General features: G+C 42.0%; 1 protein-coding gene across 1 annotated transcript; it reads right to left on the bottom strand.

Moving 5' to 3' along the window:
• Window positions 1-1318: 1318 nt before the first annotated feature.
• On the bottom strand, window positions 1319-1820 carry LOC143975738 (prefoldin subunit 1-like). The gene has a single exon (XM_077478241.1). The coding sequence runs from the start codon at window positions 1798-1800 to the stop codon at window positions 1432-1434; it is 369 nt and encodes a 122-aa protein (XP_077334367.1). The 5' UTR covers window positions 1801-1820; the 3' UTR covers window positions 1319-1431.
• Between the last annotated feature and the right edge of the window lie 19114 nt (window positions 1821-20934).

A 20934-nucleotide genomic window follows, 5' to 3' on the forward strand; every position in this document is an offset into this window, starting at 1 on the left:
CACTATGCCATCAATTGCCACCACTGTGTCATCAAACGCAGCCACTGTGCCCATCAATTGCCGCCACTGTGCAATCAAATGCAGCCATGGTGCCAAATGCCACCACTGTGCCATCAAACGCAGCCACTGTGTCCATCAATTGAAAGAGGAAGGGTGTGGTTTACAGATTACAAGGAGTGTCTTAAATTGGAAGGGGTGTGGCCTTGAAGGGAAGGGTGGTTATTTAAATTAGGTGGTGCACGAGTTTAGTCAGGCCTAGGACAGCACAAAACTAAATAGACCACTGGGTGTGCCAATACTTTTGGTAATTTAGTGTGTGTTTTAGGAGACAGAAAAGGATGCCAGCTTGGAATGGGAATAGAATGGTAATCTTAGATTGTAAGCTCTAAGGAGCAGGGCCTTCTGACTCCTACTGTCTTAAAGTGTATTGTATTTGTACTGTCTACCCTCAAATTGTAAAGCACTATATAAATCATGAATAATAATAATAATAATAATAATAATCGGGCTCCTCTCTCCGAAACATAACACAGACCTTTCTCCTTTTTTCAGTTTTCACACACGAGACGCTGAATGTTAGCGTGAGTTGCTGCAGTGCATTGTGGGTGAAGGCTTAATAGGGCCGTCAACACAGGACAGCAGTAAGGACATATCGTATTGTTTATTGTCAGATAACATCGCAGCAACAAAACAAAATGAATTTTCTTGGCATGGAGGCGAAAAATCTTCACCGGAGATGAGGAAAAACCAATAAGACGGCGGAAGCGGCTTTTTTTTTTTTTTTTTTTTTAATTCCTACACGAATGGTTGTTTGTTTTTTTTGAAGATGTTCATGTGATGGATCAATGGTTATCACTACACCTCAAATACGGGAGTTAAAGCCAAATTATTCCCGCTGTCACCACCAGTCCCTTTATTCCAACAGCAGAATTGTGTCCCTGTAATGTCCCTAACTGAACGACTCAATAAAATCCCATCTATCCCCGCCTTCATTTCCTGCCATTTATTAATATTCAATATTACCATGACTTTTATGTTGTCACTGAAACCTCAAATTATTACAATTCAATTTGGCAAACATGCCATAATGTAGCATTGCGCCGGGTGGCAGGATCGGCGCTATTTAAAAGTATGCAACAGATTTTCTTCAGGTATTTATTAAAGCCAAAAGCATATTGTATCTTGGAAACAATTGTCACCACTTTTTGTTGAGTTTTATTGAGTTGTACATCCATGTATACAATGTTCTTTACAGTAATATCTTGTACTAAACCCAATTTGTTTCTAACTAAAAAAAAGTGGGAAACATAAGCATATATTTTATCGGACCTTTGCTATAAAATATAGCATTTTATGATACAGTTACCATTTACATGAGGAAAATGCACAAGCACTTTTTTACTACAGAAAGTCAACAAATAAAAACTGATGCTACTGCGCTCTTCTGGCCATCAACATTTCTCTAATGTTATCTTCAGCATTCTTTACACTTCGTTCTAGATAAGCCTTCTTTTCCTCTAACTCTGCAATCTTCTCATCAGCAACATTTTGTTTATTCAATAACTGGCTACCAATGTTTTCTTTCGTTTGAAGAACAAACATCCTCCCCACACCTTCATACATCAGCGTTGCATCTGGAAAGCTCTTGATTTCTACACTGGTAAGTTGGGCATGCTTCTTTGTTCTTGTCAGCTGCTCTATCTGGAGGTCTGCAAGTTTTACCTTTTGCTGAGTATCAATCACTTTGGCTTGAAGCTCTGTAAAGGCCTTTTTCAGCTCTAGGTCTACAGATCCAGCCATCTTTAGTTGCAGTGTGCACGTCTGAGCATATTGTATCTTACCAATTCTTGCAGACGTGCTTGTGATGGCTGCATTCGTTTTCTTTTTTAGGCTTTCTTCTATTTTCATCTGGTGATCCAGTCAGCATGTCTGTTTTTTAAAAGCACAAACTCTGCAGCAGAATGTACTAATTTACATGGATGCGACATACCAATTAATAGACATGTGCAATTCGTTTAGTTTCAAATTTTTTTTTTTTATGAATTTCAACAAATTCGTTGATTCGATTGATTATGAAATATCCGAATAAACAAAAACCCATTTAACAAATTTTTCCAAATATTTGTAAATTCGAAATTCTGAAGATTCTAAAATCTTAAATAATAACTAATAGCTTAACTATTACTAACTCTTAAATTATAGGTATTGGAATATCCTTTCAAATTTGGCTGTTCGATAACGCAACAAATACAAATTTATCCAAAGTTAGGAATTATCTGAAATAACGAATGCTGTATCTAAATGAATGGAAAGTAACAAATTAATAATAATAGATAACAATAATAACGTTTTATTATAATGATTTAATTTTTTGGTTCCATTTGTTTAGATGTGGCATTCGTTATTTCGGAGATATACGTATTCCTTACATTCACTAACAGCCAAATTTGAAAGGAAATTCCAATACCTATAATTTAATAGGTGGTTATTATTAGTTAGTTATGCTTTAAAATGTTTGAATTGCGTTCGTAACTAATGCCCCAAAAAACAAAAAAAAAAACCCCCCAAAAAAAAATATTTTTTTCGGCAGTGCCCATGTCTACCAATTAACCACTTCAGCAATGGAAATTTTTTACCCTCGTCATGACCAAGCCATTTTCTGCTATTGGGCACTGCGCTATTTTAACTATTGATTGTGCGGTCATGCAACACTATATGCAAATTAAATTTGTATATTTTTTTTTACACAAATACAGCTTTCTTTTAGTGGTATTTGATCACCACTGGGTTTTTTATTTTTTGCGATATCAGTGTTGATGGGGGAAGTAAATGATTGGTTTTCATTCAATCTCTGGCTGAAGGAAATAAATTGCATTATCTGAGGCCTGCCTTGGTTGTCAGATTCCAGCATTTATAGGTGGAAGGAAGGAGGGCTGGAAGGCCTTGTTTTCTGGAAATGTGCGGCATGGTATAGGGTTGGTGCCTAATGGACTGTATAATGCAGACGGGCTAATTCATAGTGACGGGGCCTCGTTAGGTCTTTACAGTATAACTTCTAACAAGCCAGCAAAAGCCTTTAATGGCCAGCAATGTATTCTTTGGTTCACTGAAAGTCCTTCTTGATCTGTGCTGCCCTACAGTAATTAACTGAAAATAGATGTAATTTTCACGCACATCGGTTTATAATGCGAATGGACATCTAAGGTTGTATGGTACAGAATGCAAGGAAGGGACATCTTAATTCTTAATCACCCCCCTCCCCCTTCTGTCTGCTTAAAGACCACCCTTATACAGCACTTGCATGACACATTGAATCAGATGTGTGCCTTGTACTGGCCGGTGCTCTGATCCAGGGCCAGGACAATAGGTGGGCAGGGGGAGCGGCCGCCCTGGGCACCATGAAGAGATTGAGGGAGGCGATTTGTGTTTAGAGGAGGAATTTGGGGGGCAGCGAGTATAAGAATTGTTTTTAGGAGGGGACATTTGGGTGTGTGCGCTAGGAGTGGTGATTTATGGGGATTTGAGAAGTGGTGGTATGGTAGAGGAGTGAGGGGATTTGTGAATTGATGGAAGCTGGAACCGATTGATCTGCTACAAGAAAAGTTCAGGGAGCAGGTCCGTTTGATCCCACAGTGGTCAGCAGCAACAAGGACAGCAGGTAAGTATTTGGGGACAGCACTAGACAGTTTTATACCACAAAGGGTTAGTTCACCTTTTCAGAAAACATGAGAATGTGAACTAAGCCCCTACACCCTCCCCACCTTCCCAGTCCCCGCTGCACTTACCTCTGTTGGTGATGAGCCATTAATGCCAATGCAGAGAATGTAGCGGTCCAGGAAATTATTGTTATACAGGATTTATAAATAGTGCCAACAGTTTACGCAGCGCTTTACAATATAAAAAGGAGACAATACAGTTATAATACAATAAAATACAAGAGGATTAAGAGGGCCCTGCTCAGAATAGGGTGGGGCAGGTGGTATAAAAGGTGGCAGCTGTGGGGAATGAGCTGATGGAAGTGGTAGAAGATTAGTTGGAGACGTGATAGGCTTCCCAGAAGAGATGAGTTTTCAGGGATCGCCTGAAGGTAGCAAGAGTAGGGGATAGCCGGACAGGTGGAGGTAGCGAGTTCCAGAGGATTGGAGAGGCTCTGAAGAAATCCTGGAGATGAGCATGGGAGGAGGAGACAAGAGAGCTTGAGAGTAGGAGGTCTTGAGAAGAGCAGAGAGGACGGTTTGGGTGATATTTGGGGACAAGTTTGGTGATGTAGCTCGGGGCAGAATGGCTTTGTATGTTGTGTTAAATTTTGAATTTAATTCGCTGGGTGATTAGGAGCCAGTGTCCTTACTCCTGTTACCTTCTGGGGCAGATCAAGGCAATTCCAATTATTCAAAGTGATCACGTGCTGGCACTGACCAATCATAATCGCCTTGATCTGTCCCGGAAGCCCTAGAGCAGTGATGGTGAACCTTGGCACCCCAGATGTTTTGGAACTACATTTCCCATGATGCTCAAACACTCTGCAGTGCAGTTGAGCATCATGGGAAATGTAGTTCCAAAACATCTGGAGTGCCAAGGTTCGCCATCACTGCCCTAGAGAAAAAAAAAAAAAGGGAAGAAAAGTGGGGATTTCAAAACCCCAGACTGCTACACCGGCTGCGTGGACACGGACAGCTCATCGCCCACAGAGGTGGGACAAGGCGTGGGGAGGGGATATGGGATTAATTCACCTTTTCATTTTTTTCTGAAAAGGTGAACCAACCTTTGAACGCTGTGAATACATCATGGTAAAAAATGTCTTTAGTACTACTTTAATTAAAAAAAAAAAAAAAAGTATTTTTTATTACAAGTGTTGTAACTAAAATGCGCATGCAGAATTAGCACTTTAATGTGGTAAGTATCCTCTTGCCCCCTTCCTTGTGAGTATTTCATGGCTTGCCCGTCTGCTCTGATCAGCAATGTATGATTCCTGCCTAAGCTTGTGTATGGATTCTCCTGTGGGTGGGGAGAGGAATCCTAGCTAATGTTTGCTGCACGCTCTACATGCATCATAACAACACAGTTGCTTGGTAATGAGAAGTCGGATTAGGAGAAGAACGGCTCACACCGTTTAAACAAATATATTTCTGTCTTGAGCTTGTAAATTTTTGTTTTCAGTTGTTACCTATTTATACTGAAGAAAACAAACAAAGACATCATCATAAAACACAATCACAACATGGATTATAATGTATGACGTTCCCTCTGGAAATGGAATTGAATTTATAGGGGGCCGCTGTCACTGTTTTTATTGCAAATAGCGAGTCCTCAGTGACAACACTCTGAGCCCCTGCAAAAAGTCCCATTGGATCTAGCGGAATCAGACTGATTGACAATACGCCTCGCTGTACAACCATTGGACACCAAAGGAAGATAAAGTGTCCAACCACCCCGCTTAGCAACAGCAGGACAGTTCTGCAGGGCCCCAAGTACTACACACACTTGGTCCTTGTAAGGAATTAGAAAACATAAAAAAAAAAAAAAACTTAAGATTTCTTTAACCCTATGTAAGCTCTATCAAAGTCTGACAGACAAAGATTAGACCCATATACAGTGCCTTGAAAGTATTCATACCCCTTGAACATTTTGTCAGGATACATCCAAAAACATAAATCTATTTTATTGGGATTTTATGTGATAGACCAGGGATATACAATTAGCGGACCTCCAGCTGTATAAAAAAAAAAAACTACAAGTCCCATCATGCCTCTGCATTTGGGGGTCATGCTTGTGGCTGTCAGAGTCTTGCTATGCCTCATGGGACTTGTAGTTCTGCAACAGCTGGAGGTCCGGTAATTGCATAGCCCTGTGATAGACCAACACAAAGTGGCACATAATTGTGAAGTGGAAGGAAAATGATGAATGGTTTTCCAAGTTTTTTACAAATATACATGTGAAAAGTGTGGGGTGCATTTCTATTCAGCCCCCCTGAGTAAATACTTTTTATAACCACCTTTCAATGCAATTATAGCTGCAAGTCTTTTTTGGCATGTCTCTACCAGCTTTGCACATCTAGAGAGTGACATGTTTGCCAATTCTTCTTTGCAACATAGCTTAAGCTCTGTCAGATTGGATGGAGAGCATCTGTGAACAGCAATTTTCAAGTCTTGCCACAGATTCTCAATTGGTTTTAGGTCTGGACTTTGACTGGGCTATTCTAACACATGAATATGCTTTGATCTAAACTATTCCAATGTAGCTCTGGCTGTATGTTTAGGGTCATTGTCCTGCTGGAAGGTAAACCCCCCCCCCCCCCCCCAGAGTCTAAAGTCTTTCGTAGACTCTACCAGGTTTTCTTCTAAGATTGCCCTGCATTTGGCTCCATACATCTTCCGTTCAACTCTGACCAGCTTCCCTTTTCCCTTCTGAAGAAAAGCATCCCCACAACATGATGCTGCCACCACCAAGTTTCATGGTGGGGATGTGTGTTCAGGGTGATGTGCAGTGTTAGTTTTCCACCACACATAGTCTTTTGCTTTTAGGCCAAGTTCAAATTTTGGTCTCATCTGACCAGAGTACCTTCTTCCACATGTTTGCTGTGTCCCCCAACATGTCTTCTCGCAAAGTGCAAACGGGACTTCTTATGGCTTTCTTCTTGCCACTCTTCCATAAAGGGCAGATTTGTGGAGTAAACGACTAATAGTTGTCCTGTGGACAGATTCTCCCACCCGAGCTGTGGATCTCTGCAGCTCCTCCACGTTACCATGGGCCTCCTGGATGCTCTCCTTGCCAGCTTAGGTGGACGGCCATGTCTTGGTAGGCTTGCAGTTGTGCCATACTCTTTCCATTTTAGGATGATGGATTGAACAGTGCTTTGTGAGATGTTCAAAGCTTGTAATATTTTTTTTTTGTATAACCTAACCCTGCTTTAAACTTCTCCACAACTTTATCCCTGACCTGTCTGGTATGTTCTTTGGCTTTTATTATGCTGTTTGTTCACTAAGGTTCTCTAACAAACCTCTGAGCCTGGGTTCACATGTGTGCAATCACAGACATCGCATTTGATTCACACCGCATTGCTGTGCACATCTCATGCGATGTCTGTGCAAATTCAGCTATACAAGCTGTAGGGCTGAAATTGCATTGCATTTTCACAAAAATGGTGAAGGGCCCTTTTTTTGGTCCGTACTGGAATTGGATCGCATAGATGCTCACACATGTGCGATCCGATTCCTGCACCATTTCGTAGTTCGCACTCCAATCTGGGGGTGTCATTAACTTTAACACCCGCAGCGCTACGCAGATTTCAGTGTGAATCGCCAGCGATTCAGGTGCGACCCGGATACCCGCACATGATTCACAGGGTTTCCAAGCATTGCACCAGTGTGAACCCAGCCTTAGGGCTTCACAGAACAGCTGTATTTATTCTGAGATTAAGTTACACATAGGTGGACTCTATATGTGACATATGAAAGCAATTGGTTCCACTAGATTTTAGTTAGGGTTATCAGAGTAAAGGGGGGTGAATACAAATGCACACCACACTTTTCACATATTTATTTGCAAAAAAGTTGGAAAACCATTTATCATTTTCCTTCCACTTTACAATTACGTGCCACTTTGTGTTGGTCTATCACAATAAAATACATTTACATTTTTGGTTGTAACATGGGTATGAATACTTTTTCAAGGGACTGTAGTTCCAAGAGACAAACAGATCTGTTGTGATATCAATGGGTTTGGTGAGGAAGTTGGAATAACTAGGCAGCAACCAAAAGTCTGGATTATTTAACATTTTGTTTGCATCAAGTATCTCAAAGTGCTGCCACTGAAGTATGGCAGCCAGACAACTAGCATTTTTAGAAAGGTTGGTCAGCATTGGCAGTAGGGTTGCCAGCTCATCCCTTAAAACATATGAATTACACAGGTCCTGATGCTAATTTAATGCAGATAAGGCACCAAGTGAGTTTAATTTCCACCTTAATCAGCCACAGAACATGTATAAATCATGGGTTTAAAGGGATGTGGAGGCAAACCTAATTGGCAGCCTTCCTGCTCACCTTAAAATAAAATTAAGAATGGGAGTTTCAGTATCATAGGCCAGTCTGAGCAACCGGGCATCCACAATCAATTCCCTGTTGTTTATGTGCGTCTGGGTGGGTGTGGTTGAAGAATTAGATTGCGAGCTCTGCTGAGGCCAGGGATCTGAGCTAAATGGCTCTGTGCAATCTGTGAATCATCTTGTTTGGCAACTTTAAATGAACAGAATGCTTAAAAGTGTTTTTCCTAATAATACAGCATGGCACAGGACAGGAGCGACATACTAGACTGACGTATCCTCCCGGTGATGGGTTTAATTACTGTGATGTCTCTAGATACTGGCAGCCCTCCCTCTGCAGCTTTGAAAAAGAGCGTGTAAGCCAACACCGGAGTCTCCCCATGCACTGGGGATTGGCATTCCTGCAGCAGACACCTCCTCTGTGTACAATGCACTGTACGCATAGGGAATCGCACACAGAACACACCACTGCATTGCAGCACCGCCACTCAGGCACACGTCATGCTCATCTGTGACAACACAGCCCACAGGACGCACAAACACAGCTCTGTCACTGCTTCCTCTATCAGCCAAGGAGGGCTTAACTCTTCTCATGCTAGATAGTTGCACACAATTCAACCTTAATAACATACAAGCAACAAAAATACAAGCATAGACATCTGCACAAAAGCCCAGAGCACACTTAAATATAATGCCAATAAATAGAGTCCTCATAAGAATTATGAACGAGCAGGGCCTGTAGTGTTACTTTGCTTGTAATTAAGCGGAGTTCAGGGCAGATAAACGCAAAATATGTAATCATTAAAGATTATGTCAACCCAGAATTTCATATTCCTGATATGTGCCTGTTGCACCATGTACTTTTATAGCAGTATCCTGTTCCCTTTGTATGCAATCCCTGGTGTCCCTGCCAGTCCCTCTGCTTTTCTATCAAAAACTGACCAGACTAGGTATGAGACCATAACATTTTGAGTTTTCTGGCAGTGCTGAAGCTCAACCTGCTCTCCTCCAATGATCAAACTTGTCCTGACACCCCCCCCCCCCCTTCTCCCAGCAATATACTGGGAAGGCCAGTGTGCTGTTGCTGCTGCTTCTTCACCGCCCCCAGCGCTCTAAGATCCTTATGCAACTGAGAACAGAGGTTATGTGATCTCTTAGAAAAAAGATACTTATGTTCTTTACACATATAAGCAAATGTTTTGCCTTTCATTTCTTAATTTCATTACAAAGCGATTGTCTACATATACTTTACTATATAATTAAATGTGAGATATAGATTATATATATATAAATGTTATACGCACACACACGCATGCATGCACATAACATCTCACAAGAGTGAGACACCCCTCACATTTTTGTCAATATTTTATTATATCTTTTCATGTAACAAGACTGAATACATTATATTTTGCTACAATGTAAAGTAGTGAGTGTACAGCTTGTATAACAGTGCAAAGCCATTAATGTCTAAACCACTGGCAACAAAAGTGAGTACAGTCCTAAGTGAAAAGGTCCAAATTGGGCCCACATAAAGATGGCTTAGGCTATAAGAAGATTGCCAAGACCCTGAAACTGAGCTGCAGCACAGTGGCCAAGACCTTTCAGCGATTTAACAGGACATGTTCCAGAACAGGCCTCGCCATGGTCGACCAAAGAAGTTGAGTGCACGTGCTCAGCGTCATATCCAAAAGGTTGTCTTTAGGAAATAGAGGTATGAGTGCTGCCAGCATTGCTGCAGAGGTTGAAGGGGTCAGCCTGTCAGTGCGCAGACCATATGCCGCACACTGCATCAAATTGGTCTGCATGGCTGTTGTCCCGGAAGGAAGCCTCTTCTAAAGATGCACAAGAAAGCCCACAAACAGTTTGCTGAAGACAAACAGACTAAGGACATGGATTACTGGAACCATGTCCTGTGGTCTAATGAGACCAAGATAAACGTACTTGGTTCAGATGGTGTCAAGCGCGTGTGCGGGTAACCAGGTGAGGAGTACAAAGACAAGTGTGTCTTGCCTACAGTCAAGCATGGTGGTGGGAGTGTCATGGTCTGGGGCTGCATGAGTGCTACTGGCATTGGGGAGCTACAGTTCATTGAGGGAACCATGAATGCCAACATGTACTGTGACATACTGAAGCAGAGCATGATCCCCTCCCTTCGGAGACTGGGCCGCAGGGCAGTATTCTAACAACGATCCAAACACACCTCCAAGATGACCACTGCCTTGCCAAAGAAGCTGAGGGTAAAGATGTAGGACTGGCCAAGCAAGTCTTTGGACCTAAACCCTATTGAGCATCTGTGGGGCATCCTCAAATAGAAGGTGGAGGAGCGCAAGGTCTCTAACATCCACCAGCTCCGGGATGTAGTCATGGAGAAGTGGAAGAGGACTCCAGTGGCAACCTATAAGGCTCTGGTGAACGTCATGCCCAAGAGGTTTAAGGAAGTGCTGGAAAATAATGGTGGCCACACAAAGTATTGACACTTTGGACATTTTAACTTAGGGGTGTACTCACTTTTGTTGCCAGTGGTTTAGACATTAATGGCCGTGTGTTATTTTGACGGGACAGCAAATTTACACCATTAACCAAGCTGTACACTCACTACTTTACATTGTAGCAAAGTGTAGTTTCTTCAGTGTTGTCACATGAAAAGCTAGGATAAAATATTTACAAAAATGTGAGGGGTGTACTCACTTTTGTGAGATACTGTAAACTATATATATATATATATATATATATATACACACACACACACACACATACATTATATGTGTGTGTGTGTGTGTGTGTGTGTGTGTGTATACACACACACACGGCCAACACACCCCTGTTAAAATGTCAGGTTTCTGTGATGTAAAAAACTGAGACAAATCATTTCAGAACATTTTCCACCTTTAATGTGACCTATAAACTGTACAACTCAATTGAACAACAAATAAAAAATGAAAATAATATGGTTGCATAAGTGTGCACACCCTTAAACTAATACTTTGAAGCACCTTTTAAGTTTATTACAGCACTCGGTGTTTTTGGTTAAGAGTATCAGCATGGCACATCTTGACTTGGCAATATTTGCCCACTCTGCAAAAACACTCCAAATCTGTCAGCTTGTGAGGGAATCTCCTATGCACAGCCCTCTTCAGATTTCCAATGGGATTCAGGTCTGGGCCATTCCAAAACGGTATTATTCTTCTGGTGAAGCCATTCCTTTGTTGATTTGGATGCATCCTTTGGATCATTGTCATGTGAAAGATGAAGTTCATCTTCAGGTTCAGCTTTCTAGCAGAAGCCTGAAGGTTTTGTGCCAATATTGACTGCTATTTGGGACAGTTCATAATTCTCTCTACCTTGACTAAGGCCACTGTTCCAGCTGAAGAAAAACAGCCCCAAAGCATGATTCTGCCACCTCCATGCTTCACTATGGGTATGGTGTTCTTTTGGTGATGTGCAGTGTTGTTTTTGCACCAAACATATCTTTTGGAATTATGACCAAAAAGTTCAACCTCGGTTTCAGTAGACCATAAAACACTTCCCCACATGCTTTTTGGAGACTTCAGATGTGTTTCTGCAAAATGTAGCCGGGCTTGGATGCTTTTCTCCATAAGAAAAGGCTTTCGTCTTGCCACTGTACCCCATAGCCAAGACATATGAAGAGTGCAGGAGATTGTTGTCACATGTGCCACACAGCCAGTACTTGCCAGATATTCCTGCAGCTCCTTTAATGTTTCTGTAGGCCTCTTGCCAGCCTCCCTGACCAGTTTTCTTCTCGTCTTTTCATCAATGTTGGAGGGACATCCAGTTCTTGGTAATGTCACTGTTGTGCCATATTTTCACCACTTGATGACGGTCTTCACTGTGTTCCATGGTATATATCTAATGCCTTGGAAAAGCTTCGGTACCCTTCTCCTGACTGATACCTTTTAACAATGAGACCCCTCTGATGCTTTGGAAGCTCTATACGGACCATGGCTATTGCTGTAGAATGCAACTAAGAAAATGTCAAGAAAGACCTAGAACAGCTGAACTTTATTTGGGGTTAATCAGAGGCACTTTAAAATGATGGCAGATGTTTACCGAATCCTATTTAACATGAGCTTGAATGGGATTGCTTAATTCTGAACACAGCTACATCCCCAGTTATAAGAGGGTGTGTACACTTATGCAACCACATTATTTTAGTTTTTTAATCCCCCCTAAAAGATTTCAGTCTGTTTTTCAATTGAGTTGTAAAGTTTATAGGTCACATTAAAGGTACAAAAAGTTCTGAAATGATTTAGGCTGGTCTAATTTTTTGCTGCATAAACAGAAACCTGAAATTTTAACAGGGGTGTGTAGACTTGAGTACACCCCAACATTTTTGTCAGAAAACCTTCACTTTTCTTTCAGAATCAATATTTTCTATGGAATTTTCTAGTTTGTACTACAAAATACTCCCACAAATGTGGGCCATTGATGCAACCAAGATTTATTAATTTGCACACAAAAAAGTATTTTCCCTAACAAAGTCATTTAATGTTGCAAAATTGAAAACACCCCAATGAAATTCTTAAGCCTTGTACACACAATCCGATTGTTGGCCAACTGAGCGTCAGATTTTTGACCAAAGGGCGTGTGCCAGGAACGTGTATTGCATACTAATGGTACACAATTGTCAGCCAACAAATACGAAGACAGTGACATACTATGAGAATACAAAGAGGAAGTTAATTTCTCAAGCACCACCCTATAGCTCCTTCTGCCAATTTCATGTTTTTAGAAGTTTGGCGGAATACTGATTCGCGCTTTTCAGTTAATTTTTCTGAATGGCTGTTCATCAACCAGCCATGTTGCAGAATCGGAGGCGAGAACGTGCTATTATTGGGCTTGGAGTTAATGCTTTCACCCAAGTTCAGTCCAGGAACAGGAGGAGGAGTTCTTGGACCAAAAATTGGTTGCTTAATCGTGATCAGTTATGTCATATGCCATTACTGCAGGAGCTCCAGGAGAATAAACCTGATGATTTTTGGGATTTTCGGAATTTTCTCCAGATGACCGACCCCTGCTTTCACCAACTCTTACTCGTATTTGGCAACAGGGAGAAGTCTCCAGGACCTCAAGTTTACCACTGGGATCTTCTCCCTAGACTCAGGGACTCATTATTCCAGAGACCTGCTCAGCCATTATTTAAGTCCTGCTATAGTCCTGGACTATATTAGGGTAAGTTTTTACCTTTAAGATCACATTCTATGTATTAATGTTTGCTAATGTATTAAATTATTTTTTACATAATTATTAGTATTGTAATATGCTAACATCCTCATGCATGCTGTAAGCTTTTCCTGCTCCTTTTTTGGCCTACATGCATATTTACCATAACTAACCTCCCAGCAAGCGATCCTGAGCCCATACACACCTAGCCTAATGTTTTTTGTCAGTTACATTTCGAGGCTTACCTTAAACAACCCCTAAAACGTGAACAAATATTGTTGTCATCCTCAAAATCAGGCGGAGGGCAAGAGGCCATTTTTGGGGCCCAAACTCATTTGGAACCCTCCCTTTCCCCAAAAAATGCTAAGTCAACAGATTCAAATACTCTATCTGCTGACTTTGCAAAAGCCATACACCCTTATCCCTCTTTTGTGTTCATATTTCTGTATAAATTCACCAAATCAAGTAGTGCAAGGGCCTGCCCGATTACCTAAAAATTGTAACATACAAAGTTTTTTGTTTCCTATTATATTATTTCAGAATATCAAAATATGCTGCAATTTGGACAGTGTGTATCCAGATTTTTAGATTATGACACTTCTTACCTGCCCACTGGGCTGCCAGTAGTGTAATTAAGGAGGGGCTGGCCAAAGTATCACAGATTATTTCTGCAAACAGCAATCATGGAAGTGGAGAGGGTTACCTGTCCAAAATATCTACCCATTACCTCTCCCCCCACCCTAAAATTTCTCTAATGGGCCACCAGAGGGGGTGATGAATCAGATACGTTGACCTTGCACTTGTCTTTAAATACCCATTTAAGTTTTCTCCTTATGTTGCCTAAGCATGTTTGTGTCAAATCTGCTTGAAATGTTAGGTGTAGAAGTCTTTTTTTTTTAATCCAGTTTCTTTCCAACCAAGAGCAATGGCAGCTTAACAGCTGTTGAAATGGATTAGCAGCCACACAGAGAATGCAGTTTTAGCCAACTCAGACGTTTGTTGCGAGTAGGACCAGTGGGCAAATGTGCATCAGTTGACATCAGTTAGAGACACTTCTAAAATAATTCAGCATTTGACCTGTAGTGTGCCTGCTACTGACCCGCTTTTTCATTGAGATAAATGTGTACAAGGACAGAAACAGTTATGATGTGAGAAAAAGACCATCCAGAGACTCGTAATATGGCTGCTCATGTGGATGTTCATATATAACCTATACATTTAAAAAGATAAAATAAAATTTAAATATGTAGTTTAGCTATACTATAACTTACAGCAATGTTAAAGCATTCTATGAATTAATGATGGGTGTATAAATGAAAAGTCCAACTCCTCTCTTTATAGAGCTCTTTTCATTACACAAAGCTACATTACAGCTTTTATGAATGAAGGAGGGGAGCACAAAGGGAGGTCACAGTTGGCACTCTTGATGAGTGCCTGTGATAGGTACAGCAGCTAATATTAGCCACTGCAGCACCAGGAAATGACTGCTGCAGGGATATGCATGAGGCAGAGGACTGAAGACTTAAACAAAGACAGCAGCCACCAGCAGAAGGGACACTTCTCATTCAATGTATGTATTGGTCTTTGGTGCGGATTAAAAAAAAAAAAGTAACTAGATTTAAAGTGGTTGTAAAGTCAGAAGGTTTTTTTAATCTCAATGCAGTGTATGCATTAGGCCAAACAGCCTTGTGTGTAGCAGCCCCCCCTAATACTTACCTGAGCCCCATCTTGGTCCAGCAAAGTCCACGAGTGCCTCGGCCATCCAGGAATCTCGTTCCTGATTGGCTGAGACACAGCAGCATTATTGGCTCCCACTGCTGTCAAACTCAGTTAGCCAATGAGGAGAAAGGGGGAATGGAGCAGAACCACAGCTCCGTGTCTGAATGGATACACAGAGCTTAAAGTCACTCACAGATCTGGTAGCGTGTAACTTAACAGGGAGGAAAGGGACCCAATCCTTCAAACTATAGGCTTTGACTGGTCTACTCCACCTAGAAATGGCAGAGCTCAAGGCAGAGAAAAATAAATCATGCAGGTATGTGGTCAATGTATGCAAGCGCATTTTAAAAGCAATTTCCTTAATTTGACTTGGTATTAACCTCTTGCAGTCCCCTATTCAGTAGAGCTCAAGACTGTTAGGGGGTGAAGCAGCACAATGAGACAATCAGTTCTGCAACAGTACTTGTGTGCCAACAATGACCATGCTGATTGGAAGAAAGAATGATGACATAGTGAGGATGGATCTCACCAATATGCTCCTTAAAATCACAGGCTGGAGGCAAAACCTAGTTTTATTTTTAAACTGAAGGAGAGAAAATTAACACTGTGCAGGGACCGCCCTGTCAGCTCTCCACTCTCCTCTATGGGGGATCGGATGAACACAGACCGTCTGTCCGTGTTCATCCGATCCGCTCTGCAGACGGATAGAAAAATAGGATTTTCCTCCATCTGCAGAATCGGACAGTAGCGGAGGCGGACGAAATCGGGTGTCTGCGGATGTTCATCCGCAGACACCCGCTATCCCATAGGGATGAATGTATGCCCATATTTCATCCGCGAACGGATGGATGAAATACGGACATCTCGTCCGCATGTGTGAAAGGGGCTAAAGTGTTTGTTTAAAAAATAAAAATTCCTTTACAAACATGTTATACTTGCCTGCTCTGTGCAATAGTTTTGCACAGAGCAACCCGATCCGCCTCTTTTCGGGTCCCCTGCTGGCACTCTGGGCCCCTCCCCCTTGCTGAGTGCCCCCATAGAAAGCCGCTTGCTGTAGGAGCTCTCTTGCATGCTCACTCCCAAGCCGGCTATCTGCGTCCATAAGACACAGAGCATGGCTTAGACCCGCTACCCCCCCACTGAGCTCTTGCTGCTGCATTTCAGCCAATGAGGAGAAAGATATCCAGGAGAGTCTTGGCTCTCGTGCACATTGTTGGATCAAGATCAGGCTTCAGTAAGTATTAAGGGGCTGAGGGGGGAGCTGTAAAAACCTTCAGCCTTTACAACCACTTTAAGGTTGCTTGTTCTGTTTTACAGAGCTGTGCGAATCTTAGGCATGGATGGACAAAGACAAATCCTTTGGCAGGCAAAAGCACTCCAATATAGGTTTTTCATCTTTATTATTTATGATTTGCCTGGTGTTCAGCATAAAAACTCTTCATAATTTTTGGCCAATACCTGTCCCAATGTTGACAGTTGTGTGCTGTGAGTCTCTTCTGTTATAATTGTGCTAGCCCTCAAGCAATAAGCACAAGCAAATAAATCAGATTATTTTACAAAGTAACTTCTCCATCACATTAGCAAACAATATTTTTTCCAGCTCCTCCTTAGAATGACTAAGCACACATCAATGTAATTACCCAGAACTCTTATTCTCAAGAGACATACGGACTGCATTTTAATTGCAATAACTGTACAACTTTTTAGTTTCAAACATCAAACATATCAGAAGACTTTTGTTTTAGCAGCTCCCCTTTTATTTCACTTGCATAGAAGGTAAAAAAAAAAACACAAAGACCCCTCTCCAGTCTCTTCTGTGAGGACGTCTGCAATGACTAACAGTTGAGGTTGGATTAGGGTCCGCAGCTACATGTACAACAGGGAGCATTGGTTAATAAAGCAACATGTTTTTTTATTCACATAAGAAATAAAACAGAACTTGTGATCAGAGAAGTGCTCACTAGATCTGCCTGTCTGAACCCTTTCAGTGATGCCGTAGAATAAGCCAGCTCAGGTAAGTATGACTGACAAAACCCTGTGAAGGTAATTGGATGATAAAAATTGGGATTCTGCTTTTGTCTAACGCAATTTCAGCCTGTTCTATGAAGACAATGACACGGTAAGAATTTGGTCCACTAAGTTCAGTAACTGCTGCAGAACCTCTTAGGCAGAAAGGTCTACTGAATGACAAATGTATGCCTAAAAAGTTCAGGCGTTGGTTGGAGAACAAACATATATGGCAGTCTGTGTAATTAATGTTAGCCCTCTGCAGCTAGATGGGAACCAAAACACCATGGATGGTGTTATGCAAAAGAAAAACAAAAGATTCCTCTAAATCCAGCATGGGGGGGGGGGGGGGGCTACAAACCACTTGAAGCATACCCCAAAAAAGTCATAAAAATGTCTATGACACGGTTTATTGTGAAATCAAATTGAAAGGATTCCAAGAACGGAAAGCGTTAACGCTGCCAATGTAAAATATCATGCTTGATTATGAATCTCGATCTCACCCAAGCATATCATGGCCAGTGCTTGGGGCTACCAAAAGGTGAGTAGGCATCATATGTTGCATGGTAATCCACCCAATGCAAGGGCTGACAGACCACTGGTTGAACCCTGTAAAGGTCCGTGATGTAGAGAGGCCCCCAATGGACTGAGCAGAGAATTCCAAACAACCAGATGATACAGCAGGTGCAGTCCAATGGCCGAATGTGATGTCACGAACACGGAAGGATGTCGGATTGACTCACCACAACGAGGCTTGGGATGGAACGCAGATGCAGTAGTAAAGCAGATGGAAGGCTGTCAGCAGGCTGTAGTCATGACAAAGCGTTTCATCTGATTCCATAAAGGGTCACACCTCAGAAATGCATTGTTATGACTACAGCCTGCTGACATCTGCTCTACTACCGCATGTTGCGGTGAGTCAGTCAGACATGGCTCCACGTTGGCGACATCACATCTGACCGCTCCGGCTGCATCGTCCAGTGGTTTGTCTGGTCTTTTGGGGGCCTCTCTACATCACTGACTCTTACAGGTTCAACCAGTGGTCAGTCATCCCCTCCACTGGGTGGATACCCAGACGACATCTGACACCTACACACCTTTTGGCTGCCCCCAGCACCGGCCCTGATATGCCTGAGTCAGCCTGTAGAGGCTTGAGAATGAGGTTCATAATCAAGCATTTTGCTTCTGTTTCAATACTTTTATTAATGTTTTCACATTAGGTATAAAAACAAAGATAATCAAATAATATATATTATTTTCACAATCCAGAGTGCTTGTTTGCTGATGAAAAGACAATGTGTAAATTGTTATTCATAAGAGGGGAGGCAGAAGGCCCCCGGCCGAGCATTTTAACCTTGATTGTCTGTCAGACATATTTTAACCCTTTCCATTCTTTGACTGATTTCACAATAAATCTTTTCATTGCAAACCATGGCAGACAGTTTTATGACTTTTCCCAGGTATGCCTCAAGTGGTTTGTAGCCATCACCTCCCCAAGAGCTGGAATCTTTTCTTGTTTGTTTTACTGAATGACAAAGAACTCACACATAAGTTCCATCAGTAAATGACATGGGTCAACTGTCCTGCTACTAAAGAGGATCAAGAATGAAGTGTCTGTCTCCCTCCTGTAAACCAATCAGCTTCTCTCAGGTTGCAGGCAGGATGAAACCTAGCACAGGCCACACATACTTCAACTTAATCACTGATTGATTTAGATTGACCGTTCTAAGCTTCATCATCAATGGGCAATTGGTAGCGACCAGATACCCATGCTAACTGATTTTGTGAAAATATGATCCATCAGTCTTGCGTTTACAAAAGTTACTTTTGGTCATTAAAATTGATCCTAAGCTTTTACGTTAAATTTCAATTAATGTAATTTACCGCTACACCCAATATCCTGTATTTCTTTTACAAAGGTTTTTATGAACAGATAGTTAGTTGGCTCTGTTTGTCTATGCTAAGACAACAATCCAGAGTGTGCAACATAACTTGGAGTAAAGTGCCAAAATACAGCGGAATAAGGGAATTACAATGAGTAAATTATGGCAATAACCAAACTGATTCACAGTATGAATGTAATGTTCAGATGTTGGTAAAGGTTAGAACACAGTTCTCAGCAGTAACAAAAAGATAAAAACTGGAGGAGGCCAAACCTCAAGAACTGAGGAGATGCATTGATCTACAGCATGTTCTCCACCACCAAAACTGGAGGAGTGTCAGTAAACTGAAACAGTGCCTAGACAAGGTCATCTAATGCCCAGAGCGAAGATACCAACTGGCGTCTCTCCCCCTACAAATGTATGAGCATTGTGTGTCTCAGCAAAATCCCCCTCCCCTCCCCCCACCCCCCCCAAAAAAAGTCAAGTTATCTTTACACTTACCCCCTAAGCAAATATTCCCTTTGCAACCAAAATTGTCAAACAAAAAATGTACCCTCCTCTTCCAGTAAAAATGCCCCCTCCTAGCTCAAATCTGCTCCCTCCCCAAATCCCCCCTCCTAGCATAAATCCTCTACCTCTCAAATTTCCCCTCTAAGTATAAACCTGCCCCCCCCCCCATATCCTCTTAGCACTAATTCTCCCTCCAATTTACACTCCTAGCACTACCCCCCCCCACCATCATTCTTATTAGCACAAATCCACCCCCCCCCCCCAATTGCTATTCGTAAAAACAAATCCCCCTCCAAATCACCCCTTCTAGCACAACCCTCCAAATTCCCAACCAAGCCCATGGCTGCCGCCCCTCCCACCCAACCCTTATCCCCGCCCTGAACTTAGGTATACAAAGAAATATAAGTTGAATATGAGGAGTTTAAAGATGCAGGGAAAAGAAAGTGTTAAAAGGTAGGGTAGAAGAAAAAAAAAAAAAAAAAGAAAAGAAGAGAGGAAGTGGTTTCAGAGGACAACATACCCGAGAGTGTGAATGTCATGAACATATGGTCAAAGCACGAGGGATGGGCATAAGGTATCTAGGGTTGCCAAGCCCCCAGAAACTGGTCATGGGAATCAGACAGTAAATATGTTAATTTCTCATTGACCATAACATCATTCATGTGATGTTTCACTGCCCAATCCCCTGAATTTCAATAACACTGTACAACAATCAGGCCACCGTAAACCGAGAAGTTGATTGGTTGCTACAGGAAACAAAGACCGTACAGAAGTGTACTTCTGTGTGTTACTTCATACTTTGGCCCCAAAACAGTGATAGGAGACCTCTACATAAAACGATTTTCTTGCGTTTTAGTGTCAATTTGTATGCAACATGATTGTGTCTTTGTAAAGTTACTATAACTTTGTGGTTTCTCTGGAGATGCCCATCAGGACACGTGCCAGACATACAATGGAATCCTAACCAAGACAAGCAGCCTGAGCAGAGGCGGGGGCTGGAGAAGGAACCGTGAAGAGGAGCTGCAGTTATATATAATTAAAACTGTTCATTCAACTCCAAAAGTATTAATTTAAGATGGTCAGTCTAACAAAATGTACTCTTTGGACAGATGCTTGTGTGCTTAAACACCCAAAAGATAATGAGAAGCTAAAGCGTAACTGAGCCTCCCAAACAGTATCTACTCAGAAAGATATGAACTGTAGTTGAAGAAAGGCTTTTAGGGTTCTTTCACATGGAATCTGTCCACTGATACCTGCTGAGCAGGAGAATGACAGGTCCGTGTCTGCTCTGCCTATGCAGAGCAGACATGGACACAGCCCGCTTTCCTCTATGGGCGGTCAGATGTAAATAAACTGCCTGTCCGTTTACATCAGACTGTCATCCGATCCGCCAGCTGGATGGGGAACGAATCCCTCCGTCAGTTTTTGGCGAATGGGATTGGATGTCGGCGGGTGTAAACTTACATGTCTGCTTACATCCGCCACTCCATAGAGTGCAATGGATGGTCTGATCGAGTGTCTGGAAAACTGACAGGTGGGACTGATCATTCCACCCGTGTGAAAGGGGCCAAGGCTCTATTTTAGCTTCAATTA

The sequence above is a fragment of the Lithobates pipiens genome, unplaced genomic scaffold, assembly GCF_037356315.1.
Source record: "Lithobates pipiens isolate NorthernLeopardFrog02 unplaced genomic scaffold, aLitPip1_a1.2 Scaffold_1, whole genome shotgun sequence".
Lineage (NCBI taxonomy): Eukaryota > Metazoa > Chordata > Amphibia > Anura > Ranidae > Lithobates > Lithobates pipiens.

What these genes read in the sequence shown, in the direction of transcription:
- LOC143975738 (XM_077478241.1), bottom strand. Translation starts at nt 1,800, where the DNA reads ATGGCTGGATCTGTAGACCTAGAGCTGAAAAAGGCCTTTACAGAGCTT.